General features: G+C 35.5%; 2 protein-coding genes across 2 annotated transcripts; one reads left to right on the forward strand and one right to left on the reverse strand.

Annotated features, from left to right (window-relative positions):
• Positions 1-3253: 3253 nt before the first annotated feature.
• LOC108218546 (probable LRR receptor-like serine/threonine-protein kinase At3g47570) lies at positions 3254-6901 on the forward strand. The gene is made up of 2 exons (XM_017391534.2): positions 3254-6007; positions 6107-6901. The coding sequence occupies exons 1-2, from the start codon at positions 3337-3339 to the stop codon at positions 6487-6489; spliced, it is 3054 nt and encodes a 1017-aa protein (XP_017247023.2). The 5' UTR covers positions 3254-3336; the 3' UTR covers positions 6490-6901.
• Positions 6902-10865: 3964 nt separating this feature from the next.
• LOC108218557 (isoeugenol synthase 1) lies at positions 10866-12354 on the reverse strand. The gene is made up of 5 exons (XM_064088024.1): positions 12172-12354; positions 11890-12024; positions 11558-11789; positions 11191-11394; positions 10866-11065 (listed from the first exon to the last, which is right to left on the reverse strand). Exons 1-5 carry the CDS (start codon positions 12352-12354, stop codon positions 10866-10868), a joined length of 954 nt encoding a protein of 317 aa, XP_063944094.1.
• Between the last annotated feature and the right edge of the window lie 879 nt (positions 12355-13233).

Genomic DNA, 13233 nt, shown 5'->3' on the forward strand with positions numbered 1-13233 from the left:
GCACACAAATACATTAGGTTGTTATTTAATTGGTGAATATGCATATGAATCCACACATTGCAGCACCCCTTAATCTTGCAGAGGTCTGATGAACCTTGCTACTTTTGCTTTCTATTTAAACGGCTTTTTTCTCATACTTGGTCTTTGCATATTCTGTAGCATTATTGTATTTTCTACACCAACTGGTTTTATGGATAACAATAAATCTTCAAAAATTACCAAGTACTTTGGTATTCGCATGCAACGTTACATTTGGTTTTTGCCTGAAGTTCTTTCTTTAGATCAGGCTTCTATCTCTCTTACTCTCTAAGGCTCTATCCCTGTGGAAGTAGTAGAAGTTTTGCTACCTGGTTGATAATTGCAGATAAGAATGTATAACATGGAAGTGAATAGTTGTACACACATTATCTAATGATAACGTTCAGTGTCTTGATGTTTCTGCTATTAGACTAATTAGTATAATGACCAATTTTTTGGCAGCTAGAATCAAATTATTCAAAGGTCTTGCAGAAGAGCTTTTAAGACAACAAGTGAAAAAAGCCAGCTCAGGATTAAACAAGATATATTGCCAAAGTTTTTAAAATTATGTGTGAATAAAATACTAGAAGCAGCTACTTGAAACATCATTGGAGATATCAGTAATCATCGATTACATGTAAGCCAGACATTAGTAGTCTAAACAAAATACTTGAGAGATTCAGATTATTGGACATCTTTTCGGAAACCAAACTAAAATTAACTACTCCAAAGCAGCTACTCCTGGTTTTGGCGGATCGACCATAAAGATATCAAGAAGTTCATCAACTGATGTATACTTGTAATCTGGATAAAGCTCGACTGCATCCAGATCATCCTCTTTCATTTCATAATTCATCTGTTCACCTTTTACGAAGATGCTATGAACTATGGAGTTCCCAACAGCATTCTCTGATGGAAATGCTGCCAATTCAAAATTTTAGTTGCTTAATGTTTTAGGCACTCTTATAAATCTGCAATTTTACTTGTAAAAAGTTGGAATTCAAGTAAAGTAAGTTTTATTAAATGAGTTGGTGTGCAGCCTCGTACAATGAGTTGGTCGTCCTACACTTTCCTAGTTTGAGTCTCATATTGAAGAGGTTTCCATACTCCAACGGAGGCTAGGAAATGTTGAATGTGAAAAGCAACTTGTCTTGACTTGGTTGGTAATGACGCACATCTATGGAGATCTCTGCTCAGAACACAAGCACCCCTCAGGGTGTCAAAACATTAAACACTAAACAGCATAGACTGTTAGCTCATAAATTATCTGTAGCTGCTAGCACAGATTGGTGGACATCTCAGCAGGGCCGTCTGGGAGAATTTTGGGGCCCTGTGCTATAATATGAAGTAGGCCTCAAATAATAATAAAAAATATGTATATTATAAAAATAAATAAATAATAAAAATATTAATTTTTTATAAAATTAAAACATGTCACTTAAAATAAGATAAATAATGTTATTAAATAATAGTAATTTTAATATTTTAAACAAAATTAATATGAATTTATATGAGATATATCTATATGTCATTGAAAAGAATGAAATTTATAGTACATATGAAAAAATATCATATGTAAAAAACATTATGAAAACATTTAATAAAAGAGAAATTATTATATAAAAAGTAAAGATACAACATAAAAGATTTAAAATGCAAATAGACATAATAAACTAATCTATTAGATTATGTAATTATTTATCTATAAATAAACAGAATTAAAATAAATATATAATTTTTAATTTTCAATTTCATTTTCGAAATTTAATTTTATTAAATAAAACATTGATTACTAAATTTTGAGGCCCCTATAGTTTTGGGGCCCTGTGCCGTCGCCCACCTTGCACGCCTCAAAAACCGGCCCTGCATCTCAGCCATCACAATCAATATCAAGTACCCCTGGTTTCTGCTGATCTTGTTTAGGCCTGCCTGCTTGACTTTGTTTGACTTGTAAGGTTATTGTTTCTGGAGTAGTGGAGTTTAGCACTAGCTATGAAAGTAGTACGTGATCAGTGAGCATAAAATATCCACTCGCCTGGAAGTTTTAAGGATTATGTTCTACAGTAATTATGCGCACTACCATCATCATATTTTCAAATTCATTATCATTTTATTTATTCTGGTTTAACATCATCATATATATATATTTGTATATGACAGCACAAGCAATGACACAGATCAACAGGCATTGCTTTCTAATAAGGCTTCGACAGCAGATGACCCGTTTGGTGTTCTGGCCTCAGGAACAGTTCCATTCACTTCAGTCACAATGAAATTTGTATGAAAACCTAGTTTAAACAATAAACACTGCAATCAGGAAATCACTTTCATGTCAAACAAAAGGGAAAAAACATGCAAACAACAATTAAAAGCATATACCAGCAAAATGAGCTCTACAATCAGAAAATATATTCAAAATAACCTAATAGCACATTATCCCACAATCAATATATCACTTTCATTTCAAGTAGATATATGAATCAAACAGGAAAACATCAAAAACTATAAAGAATTTATAGGATTTACAGCCAGAGAAACTTCACAATCTAGGATTTTATTCTGAATAACCTATCGGCATGCGATCATATTTTGCAGGGCTGAAATCTTTAGATTTAACATGAGAAGTTCTCGAACCTAGTCATTCAAACACCAGTCTTTCCACTACTGCATATAAATAAAAGATAAGTCAATATCAGCTATAGTGGGAGAACACTTTCACATAAAAAGATGATAATTTACACTGGCATCATGCCTATGAATTTAAATTGGGTTACTTTGGAAATCATCAACTAAGTTAATATATCAATAGACAATAACGCTTGCCAGAAATTCTAGAAATTAAGAAAATTAGATTCAGATTAGCTAGAGGTGCCACATAACCGTCCTCGTCTTCTCCTTTATTTTAAATATATATTGCATTGATGGTTGATTGATATATTGGTATCAATGAAAAAAGTTTGTCTGGTTTTAGCGAATATATATATAAGTTGCAAAAAGAAACTGGCTAACAACCCAATTACAAATGGTACGTGTCAAGAACACAACATAAACTTTGTGCATAAATGGTCTGTAGATCTTTGCGCAGACCATTTATGCGCAGATTGTGCATGATATTGCTTTCTTAGTCAATATTCTTAGTCTGTGGAGTTCAGCAAAAAGACACCATGAAACTTGTACTTGATTAGTAATTATTAAAATTCCACTCACCTACAGTTTTAAGGAATGTTTTACTATATGTATGTGCACTACCAGTACCAGTAATTCATCCCCTCACCATTTTCTCGTTTCAGTGTACATCAGCAATTCAAGATTGAACCCATGATTTCCCGATTCATCATTCTCTCTATACTAGTTGTCACAACATCAAAAAAATATGTATTTGCATCTCCAAGCAATGACACTGATCAAGAGGCGTTGCTTTCTTTCAAGGCTTCCATAACAGATGACCCATTGCGTGTGCTGGCTTCATGGAACAATTCCATTCACTTCTGTCATTGGACAGGCGTTACATGCAGCCACAAACGACAGAGGGTAACATCACTACGTCTCACCTTGAAACATCTGGTGGTGGGTACATTATCTCCATATATTGGAAACCTTTCCTTTCTCAGGGAAATTTACCTCTACGGAAACAACTTTCACGGCTCTGTCCCAAATGAAGTTGGTCGCCTGTTTCGTCTGCAATATCTTATTCTAAGGAACAACTCTTTCCAGGGTGGAGTACCTGCCAATTTGAGTCATTGTGTGGCTATGAGAGAAATTAGTATGTACAACAACAATCTAGAAGGCAAACTTCCTACTGAGTTTGCTTCCTGGCCTAAGATTGAACGGATTGACCTCGCCAAGAATCATTTTACTGGCTCCATTCCGCCTTCAATAGGAAACATATCATCCCTTCTTCTTCTTTATCTTGATGAAAACAATTTAGCTGGGGGCATACCTTTGGAAATTGCTCATCTTGTTAAATTGGAGACTCTCGTCTTGGGAATGAACGATTTGTCAGGTACGGTTCCCCCACCACTTTACAACATTTCATCCATGTATAAATTGGGCTTATACCAGAATGACTTAAAAGGAACACTTCCACCAGATTTCGGTGTCAACTTCCCTCAGCTGGAACACTTTTCCTTGTCAGGGAACAGATTTTCAGGCCTGCTTCCGCCATCAATTACTAATGCATCTAATCTCATTATAATTGATATGGCCGAAAATAATATTACCGGGCCTATACCAAACAATTTGGGTAGCCTTCCCAATCTTCAACTTCTAGATTTAGGTCTCAACCCACTTGGAAACTATTTGGGCTCCGATGACTTAAGCTTCTTCAATTCTTTGGTCAATTGTACCCATCTAAATGAATTGGGATTATACGATAATGGTTTAACAGGGGAGCTCCCAAGCTGCATTGTGAATCTTTCCATCAGTATAGAGCAACTGTATATGTATGAAAACTACATATACGGAAGCATACCTCGCGAAATTGGAAAACTTGTCAACATGAAAGTAATTTCATTGTTTCGCAACTTATTTACAGGGAGCATCCCAGAATCAATTGGAGAGCTTGCAAATTTAGGGATTTTAGATTTGCAAGAAAACAACATATCAGGAGTGATTCCAACTTCCATTAGCAACATTACTCATTTAATTGATCTGGCTTTAAGTCATAATATGCTCCAAGGAAACGTTCCTGCTAAATTGTTTAGAATCTCCACGATACAATCATTGTCCGTTGATAACAACAGGCTCATAGGTATAATACCTGAGGAAATCATGTTTTCTTCTGAATGTATTTTCCTTATTTTGTCCAAAAATTTGTTTACTGGGCCACTTCCATCAAACATTGGAAGCTTGAAGCATTTGACTACACTAGACCTCTCATACAACAGATTAACAGGAGATGTACCCGCCAATCTTGCGGCCTGTGTGATGCTAGAGAAACTGCATATGGAAGGAAACCATTTTCAAGGTAAAATTCCATCTTCTTTTAAAGCTTTGAAAAGTCTTTCACTTCTAGATCTTTCGAACAATAATATCTCTGGGAGTATTCCAAGCTTTTTTGACACGTTTCATCTAATTACGTTCCTGAACCTGTCACACAACAAGCTTGAAGGTGAAGTGTCCAAAGACGGTTTATTTTCAAACATTAGTGCTTTTTCAATAATTGGAAATTTGGAGCTCTGTGGAGGTATTCAAGCATTGCATTTGCATTCTTGTCCAACAAATGTTTTGAGGAATAAGAAAAAAATATTTGGCCTGAGAAAAATATTACTCTTGGTTCTTTTACCTTTTGGTTTCTTGTTACTATGTCTTGCCTTAATTTGTTATAGACGTCGAAATTTCAAGAAGTTGAAAGACCTCATCCCAGTATTGATGGACAACCAATTTCCCCAACTTTCATACCAAGATCTTCTGCTTGCTACAAATGAGTTTTCTCCAGATAATATGCTCGGTAGAGGAAGATATGGTTCAGTTTACAAAGGAGTTCTCAAAGCAATGGAGCAAATAGTTGCTGTGAAGGTACTAAACGTTGAAATACATCGAGCAAAGAAAACTTTTTTGGCAGAGTGTCAAACATTGAGAGAGATTCGACACCGGAATCTTATCAAGATCATTACAGCATACTCTACCATTGATTTTAAGGGCAATGACTTCAAGGCATTGGTTTTTGAGTACATGGCTAATGGGAGTGTGGACAACTGGTTGCATCCAAGCCCTTCCCATCAGCGGAATGAAAGAAACTTGACTCTACTACAGAGATTAAATATTTCCATCGATGTTGCAATGGGATTGGACTACCTACATCATCACAGCCATGAAAGTATCATTCATTGTGACATAAAGCCAAGTAATATTCTTCTTGATGAGGATTTTGTTGCTCATATTGGGGATTTCGGTTTCGCGAGGTTTTCTCATGGTACCACAAGTGATGTCAATCAAACACAGACGAGTTCAACAAGTGTACATGGAACATTTGGATATGTTCCTCCAGGTGCGGCTTCTGATGCCAAATTTTTCATTAATATTTAGATTGGCTTTATTGTATATATGTAAAATGTTATTGCCAAACTCATAATCTTTAGTTTTGCAGAGTATGGAATAGGTGGAGAGGTATCTACAAAGGGTGATGTGTATAGCTATGGAATTCTTCTACTAGAAATTTTCTCAGGGAAATGCCCTACTGAAAGCAGCATATTAAAAGACGGTTATAGTAATCTTCATAATTATGTGAGGGCAGCACTCCCACGAAGAGTGATGGATATTGCTGATCCGCAGATTGTACTTGATCAAGAAGAACATGGCTTGACTGTAAATCAATCATACAGCAGGGCTTCCATGAAAGTATGCCTCACATCAATATTTGAAGTAGGGATATTATGCTCTGAAGAGTTGCCACAAAAACGCATAGACATTAATGTTGCTATTAAGAGATTACAGGCAGCACAAGACACAGTTCTGCAGCACAGGCAGTAAGTTGGGTGAGAGTGGAAATCTCTATACTTTCTAAATAAAGGGATCTATATGTTGATCCTGATGTGAAAATAAAGACTTTGTACCTATTTATTTCCCATATTAACAGATTACATGCGGCAGAAGACACAACTCTGCAGCGCAGGCAGTAAGATGGATGAGAGTGGCAATCTCTATACTTAATAAATAAAGGCATCTCGATATATATGATTCTAATGTGACAAGAAATAATTTTTACCTATGTATTTCCCATATTTCTAACCTTTTATGTTTGTAAGCAAGGCTTCAGCCTTGCTTATTATATTATTATTAGGTTTTCTTGTTATTATGCGAGCACATTAAGTATCATTCAAATTCACATAACGTGAATTTAATTATGCAAATGTAACAACAGATCGCATGCAAGGATGATTGACTGCTCTCACAAAACCAAGGAAAAAGATGGATTATGTGTTTTTTTGTACATGTACTTATCAGAACACTAGAATGAATGTTTCAAAGTTACTAAGTGCGTGCTTCTGATTTTCACATATGATTTGGATTATCACTGGTACATTCTAAGTAGCTAGCTAACTTTGTTTGGGATGTTTGAGGGAAAAGTATGGGATATTATGAAAAAGATAGAAGTACTATGAACAGAGCCGTTAACTGACTGATTGCTTTGTTCATGCCATTACATGCTCTAAATTTATTAATCTGTAGTATGGATCTTTCCTGTTTCCTAGATAATAGGAATCAGTTCATTTCTATATCATCTTTTTTTATTATGTAAAACTAATATTTGGTCGCATTTTCTATGGTGGATAGTTGATACACCACAACATAGTGTTCCATCTTGCATCAGCCTGTTGAAATCTGTTTTAACTTTACAAATCAGACTCCAAATTAAAAATATTATTGGATGATATAACAACTACTGTTCATTTCATTTTTTTGTCCAGAATATTCACTCTTTAGTGACAACGGTGGTAAATCTTAGGATATATATTTGTGATTATTATGAGCTTTACCAGGTATTTACCTTAGTTGTAAACTTGTGATCATTTTAAATGCTTGTCCGCCTTCCCTGGATCATCCCTGAAGTCAGTCAGAAAAGGCCAAGGAGAGAACCGCAAGCCTGAAGTAGCAAAAATGGGACTTGGATCATCCGCAGCCATGACAACTGCATTGCTTCATGACGTTGGGATGTTAACCTTTCCACATCAAACGAAGATCAACACTTCAAAATGAAGTACAATTCATAACTTGATGTGGTATAATTGATAAGTGGTAAGGGGTTTTTATGTCAGTTCTGCAATTATGGAAGCCAGCGTGCATCTGATTTTCGCCTGAAGTTCTTTCTGGAGGGAAGTCCTTTCTAAGCCTCTATCCCTGTGAAAGTAACTAAGCCAGCCTCTATCCCTGTGAAAGTAATGTAAGATTTGGTACCTGGTTAATAAGTGCAGATAAGAATGTATAACATGGAAGTGAATAGTTGTACACACATTATCTACTGATAACTTTCAGTGTCTTAATGTTTTGATATTAGACTATATACTACACATACACTGAATCTTATGCTTGAGGCCATAGGTAACTCTACAGTTTTTTTTATTTACTTTTCTGCTGTTATTTTAATTGAGTTTTCTGCTGTTTTATGTGCTATTCAGATCTATTTTTTTCCTGTTTTCTGCATATTTTTCTTGCTGTTTTTGTTCAGTTTTCTGTAGAATTTTATCCAATATTCTGTGCTATTTTAGTATTGCTTCTGCAGGTTTTTGTTCACCAGTTTTGTGTCCTGTTTTCTGCATTAGTTTGCTGCTGTTTTTGTTCGATAATCTGTAGAATTTCCAGCTTTCTGTGCTGCTCTGGTCCATTTTCTGTACAGTTTTTTTTTTCGAGTTTTCTGCAGTTTCATGTGCTATTCAATTCTATTTCGTGTCCTGTTTTCTACACTGGTTTGCTGCTGTTTAAGTCCATTTCCTGCAGGTTGTTTATCCAGTTTTTTTTGCAGGTTTATTTAGGCAGTTTTTGTTCAATAATCTGCAGATTTGCCTTGTTTCTGCATAATTGTCTTTGAGCAGAATTTCTGCAGAATCTGTGGCAAACTTTTCCTGCAGTTTTTGTGCAGAATTGTGGCATATTTGAGCAGAATTTCATTGTTTATTGTTTCTTATTTCAGGAAAAACTCCAAAATTTAAGTTTGTGATTGACAAAGCAAAGGCTCTGACCATTTTTATCTATGCGCACCATAAGACCTTGGCCTTGACGAGAAAGTATACTAATAAAAGAGATATTGTGAGGCCGGGAAAAACACGATTTGCAAGTTCTTTTCTTACGATGCAAAGTATATTGGAGAAAAAAGAAAAGCTAAAATTTATGTTTCTCTCGGAGGAATGGGGTCAGTGCAAATTCTTAACTAGTGCAAAAGGTGTGGCTTCTTATGCAACAATTGTTAATCAATCATTTTGGACTAATCTTGCAATGTGTTTTGAGTTGTTCAAACCTTTAGTAAAGGTTTTAAGACTTGTTGACGGAGATTGGCGTCCATCCATTGTTTTTGTATATGGTGAATTCAAAGTTGCCAAGAAAGAAATTATTAAACTTTGTAAAGATACAAAAGAGATGTACGAGCCCATTATCCAAATCATAGACTCGAGGCTAAGGACCGACTTGATAGTCATTTACACTTAGCCGGCTCCTTGTTAAATCCTTATTCCTACTATCGAGATGACGAGGCACAAAAAGATCCGGCATGTACGACAGCTATTTTAACATGCATTGAAGCATTCTTCCCAGATAATTTCCATTTCCAGCACCTGATTTCTAATATTGAGTTGCTGAAATATAAAAGAATATTTGGAAAAAAATTAGCCAAAATAGGTAATAATGATACTTTTGATGTTGGTAAGTAAATATTTATTCTCTTCTAAATTTCTGAATATCTATCTTATTTGATCTTTCACTAATACTTTCATATCTCCTATTTTAGTTGGATAGTGGCCAAATTACGGTGCTGAAACTCCAAATTTGCAAATGATGGCCATGAAGATATTTCCTCCGTCCCTTTTTAGTTGTCACATTTCTATTTTTGTTGGTCAAATTGACTAATTTTTTACAAAAGATTATAAGTCACTTTTATATTATTTTAAAAACATGAGAATTACATATTAAAGTAGATTAAAGATTATTTACAGCGACATATTTTTTTTATTTTATTAATTGATAAAATATTAATATATTTCAATAAAATTTTGGTCAATTTGACTGGTCAAAAGTCAAATGTGACAACTAAAAAGGGAAGAAAGGAGTACTTTCTTTAAGTTCAAGTTCTTCGGGATGTGAAAGAAATTGGAGTACATTTGATGGAGTAAGTTGGTTGAATGATTTCATAGAACTAATTTATTATATTAGTTTCTTATAATTATAACTTACAAGGATTAATTGACTGCTCTCTTATATTATTTTTACAGATTCATACCAAAACGAGGAATGGATTAGATGATGCAAGAATGAGCCATCTAGTATATGTGCAATTTAATTTAAAACTTTTTACCAAGGAAAAGAAAATGAAAGAAATATATGATGTATTAATAGCTAATGATGTATGACGGGGGTGATGATGAAGAAGAGCTTTCTCAGGATTCTAACATCACAAGTGAGGAGATTGGTGAAGTAACTAGAAGGATTATGCGAGAACTTGATGAAGAAGATTTTGAATCGAAAGATGAAGCTAATGACAACGAAATCTCACATTTGATTTTGATGATTGTGATCAACAGAGATGGTGAAAGATTGTTGTGTCTCTTGACTGTAAATGTAGCTTGAACATACGTAATATTTGTTCTTTGAAGTACATTTGACTTTGTAAACAAAGATATCATGGCTTTTAGGTTTTACTCATGTCCTAAAAGGCGAGTAGAACAGTTACTATAACTGTATTTCATTGCTTACAGATCATTCAGAGAGCTGGTTTTACATACACATCTACAATCACCCAATGAAGCTACTAAGATGCAGTGTCATTGTCTTATATATTCAGAGCCAATGCAGTATTCAACTTATGCCGTGGCCCTGATTCAACATTTGTTTTCTTCACATGCCAGAGGCCAGAGGTGTCATAATCTATGCCAGCCAGCGGTGTCACAATTCAAAAAAGTTCTTGCAGAAGAGCTTTTAACACAACAAGTGATCAAAGAAGCCAGCACAAGATTAAAGAAAATATATTGCCAAAGTTTTCAAAATTATGTGTGAATAAAATACTAAAAGCAGCAACTTCAAACATGATTGGAGATATCAGTAATCATAGATTACATGTAAGACAGACATTAGTAGTCTAAACAAAATACTTGAGAGGTACAGATTATTGGACATCTTTTCAAAAATCAAACTAAAATTAACTACTCCAAAGCAGCTACTCCTGGTTTTGGCGGATCGACCATAAAGATATCAAGAAGTTCATCAACTGATGTATACTTGTAATCTGGATAAAGCTCGACTGCATCCAGATCATCCTCTTTCAGTTCATAATTCATCTGTTCACCTTTTACGAAGATGCTATGAACTATGGAGTTCCCAACAGCATTCTCTGATGGAAATGCTGCCAATTCAAAATTTTAGTTGCTTAATGTTTTAGGCACTCTTATAAATCTGCAATTTTACATGGAAAAAGTTGGAAATCAAGAAAAGTAAGTTTATCAAATTAATTGGTGTGTAGCCTCTTACATTGAGAGAGCTTGATAATCTCTTCCTCGGGAATGTAGGTCTTTTCCATAGTACGTTCAGTTTTCTTCTCCCATCTTGAAATCAAATCTAGTTGAGTAATTATATTTTTGGGAAGCCTGTAGATAACTAGACCATTTTCTGTTCGCGGATCTGTTGCGACTCTCACTGTGTATTCAGCTATGTCTTTTTCGTAGTTGCACACAACTACAATTAAAATTTTAAGGAGATAATTGGTTGATCACAAAAAGCATAAATTAGCAAGTCTCCATTAATCAAAGCTTGAAACCTTCACTAGCCAACAATATAAGAAAAGAAAGTTTGCGACGTATAAAGTCCTTACATTCTGAAAAACAGAGTAAAGACCTACACTTGGCTTCCCCAGTGCCATAGATAGTAACTTTCTGGGACTTTTCATCGTAAGGACGAAGCAAGAAATTGACAAAATAGGCTCCAAATGTGTTGGCGGAAACAAAAGTATATGGTATCCCAGATTCTTCAGCTGCCCTTCTCACCGCTTTCTTCTTGTCGCAGCATTCTTGAAATGGTGGAAGTGGACTAATTCTATCCACCTCATTCCCAAATTCTGAAGGAATAAATCTCTGATCCGCGCAAATTGGAGAGAGAGAAAGACCATTATATATGTAGCTAATGAAATCTATGATATTGCAAAGCACATTGATATATGAGTTCAATTATCACCTTTATGTTACCAGCTTCTTCCATGGCTCTTATTATTTTGAGTTGTTCAAGGTATGAAGGTACTCCGAATGTCACGATTACAATATCCACCCGACGAAGCACCTCAACAAGCTTGTCATGTTCATTCACTTCTCCCTGTTCATATACGTGTTACTTCTGGATTTAACTAGCCAAGCCTTCCCATGATAAATTAATATAACATTACTATCATAATGGTACAAATTAAGAAGAATGTTCTAGTCGGGGATATATACATGGTTACCTGCATGCATCTCTATATACCTGGAAAATGGTGACTCCCATGGATTGAAATTCCTCAAGGAGGTTGAGCTTATTGGAATCGTGCTGGGGTTTCACGGGTCGAACATAAACAAATGTGGGATGACCAGCTGAAGCGCTTGCCTTTACCAAGTACGTACCTAAGTATCCAGTCCCTCCAAATATCAGTATCTTACTCTTACTCATTCTGTCTTGTTTGCAAAACTTATAACTAATGCTCAATCTGAGCACAGCTGCTGCATGTGGATGTATATTTATAGCAGCTGTTTGATGTTAAAGGATTATCATTCTGTGCCTCTCAAATAAGTTACATGCATGATTTCCGTGTTCAAAACTGAAGTTGATTGCTGCCAAAAGTTTGTTCGTGCTGGACGTCTGGACCACATTCCAACTTACTTGCGGTGTCAGGGTGTTTGGTTCAATGTTAATGAGTCTAATAAACAGGAATCAGAAAATCAAACCCACGTGTTGTTTGAATTAGCAAGATCGGAATGTGAACCACATTACCATTTCATAGGTAAATCATGCATTCGACACCTCTTGGGAAACCATCTTATATCCTTCATTCTTATACCGCTCATTGTCAGTCTCAATTTCCATTTCAGTCTACCGTCCAAACCGCCTCTTATATTTTTACTGTTATATCCGAAATTTATAGATACTACGTAAAATAATTAATCACAAAATCATGGGGCTAATTGTTGGTGCGTGCTTGATGACTGTGGCTGACGTGAAGGTGCTTGACATCACAGAAGGGTGACAAGACGGGACGTGTGCACGTGACGGCATGCCGATTGTTTGAATTCGCGGAGAACGAGTCAAAGGCGGAAGATAAGCATTGAGGTGGTCATATGCGGATAAGTAGGAGAGATAAGTTACAGCTGCACGTGGAGCATTAGTAGGAGTAGTAGTTACAATATGACTTGTATAAATAGGGCTTAGATTCAAGCTGTAAAGGGCAAGCAATAAGCAGCCTCATATCAAAAACATTGTACGCAAATTATCTACATAGTGAAACACATATTTGGCAGGGCATCGACCCTCCCGCGGTTTTTTCCTCTTCGG

Source organism: Daucus carota, chromosome 1, assembly GCF_001625215.2.
Source record: "Daucus carota subsp. sativus chromosome 1, DH1 v3.0, whole genome shotgun sequence".
Lineage (NCBI taxonomy): Eukaryota > Viridiplantae > Streptophyta > Magnoliopsida > Apiales > Apiaceae > Daucus > Daucus carota.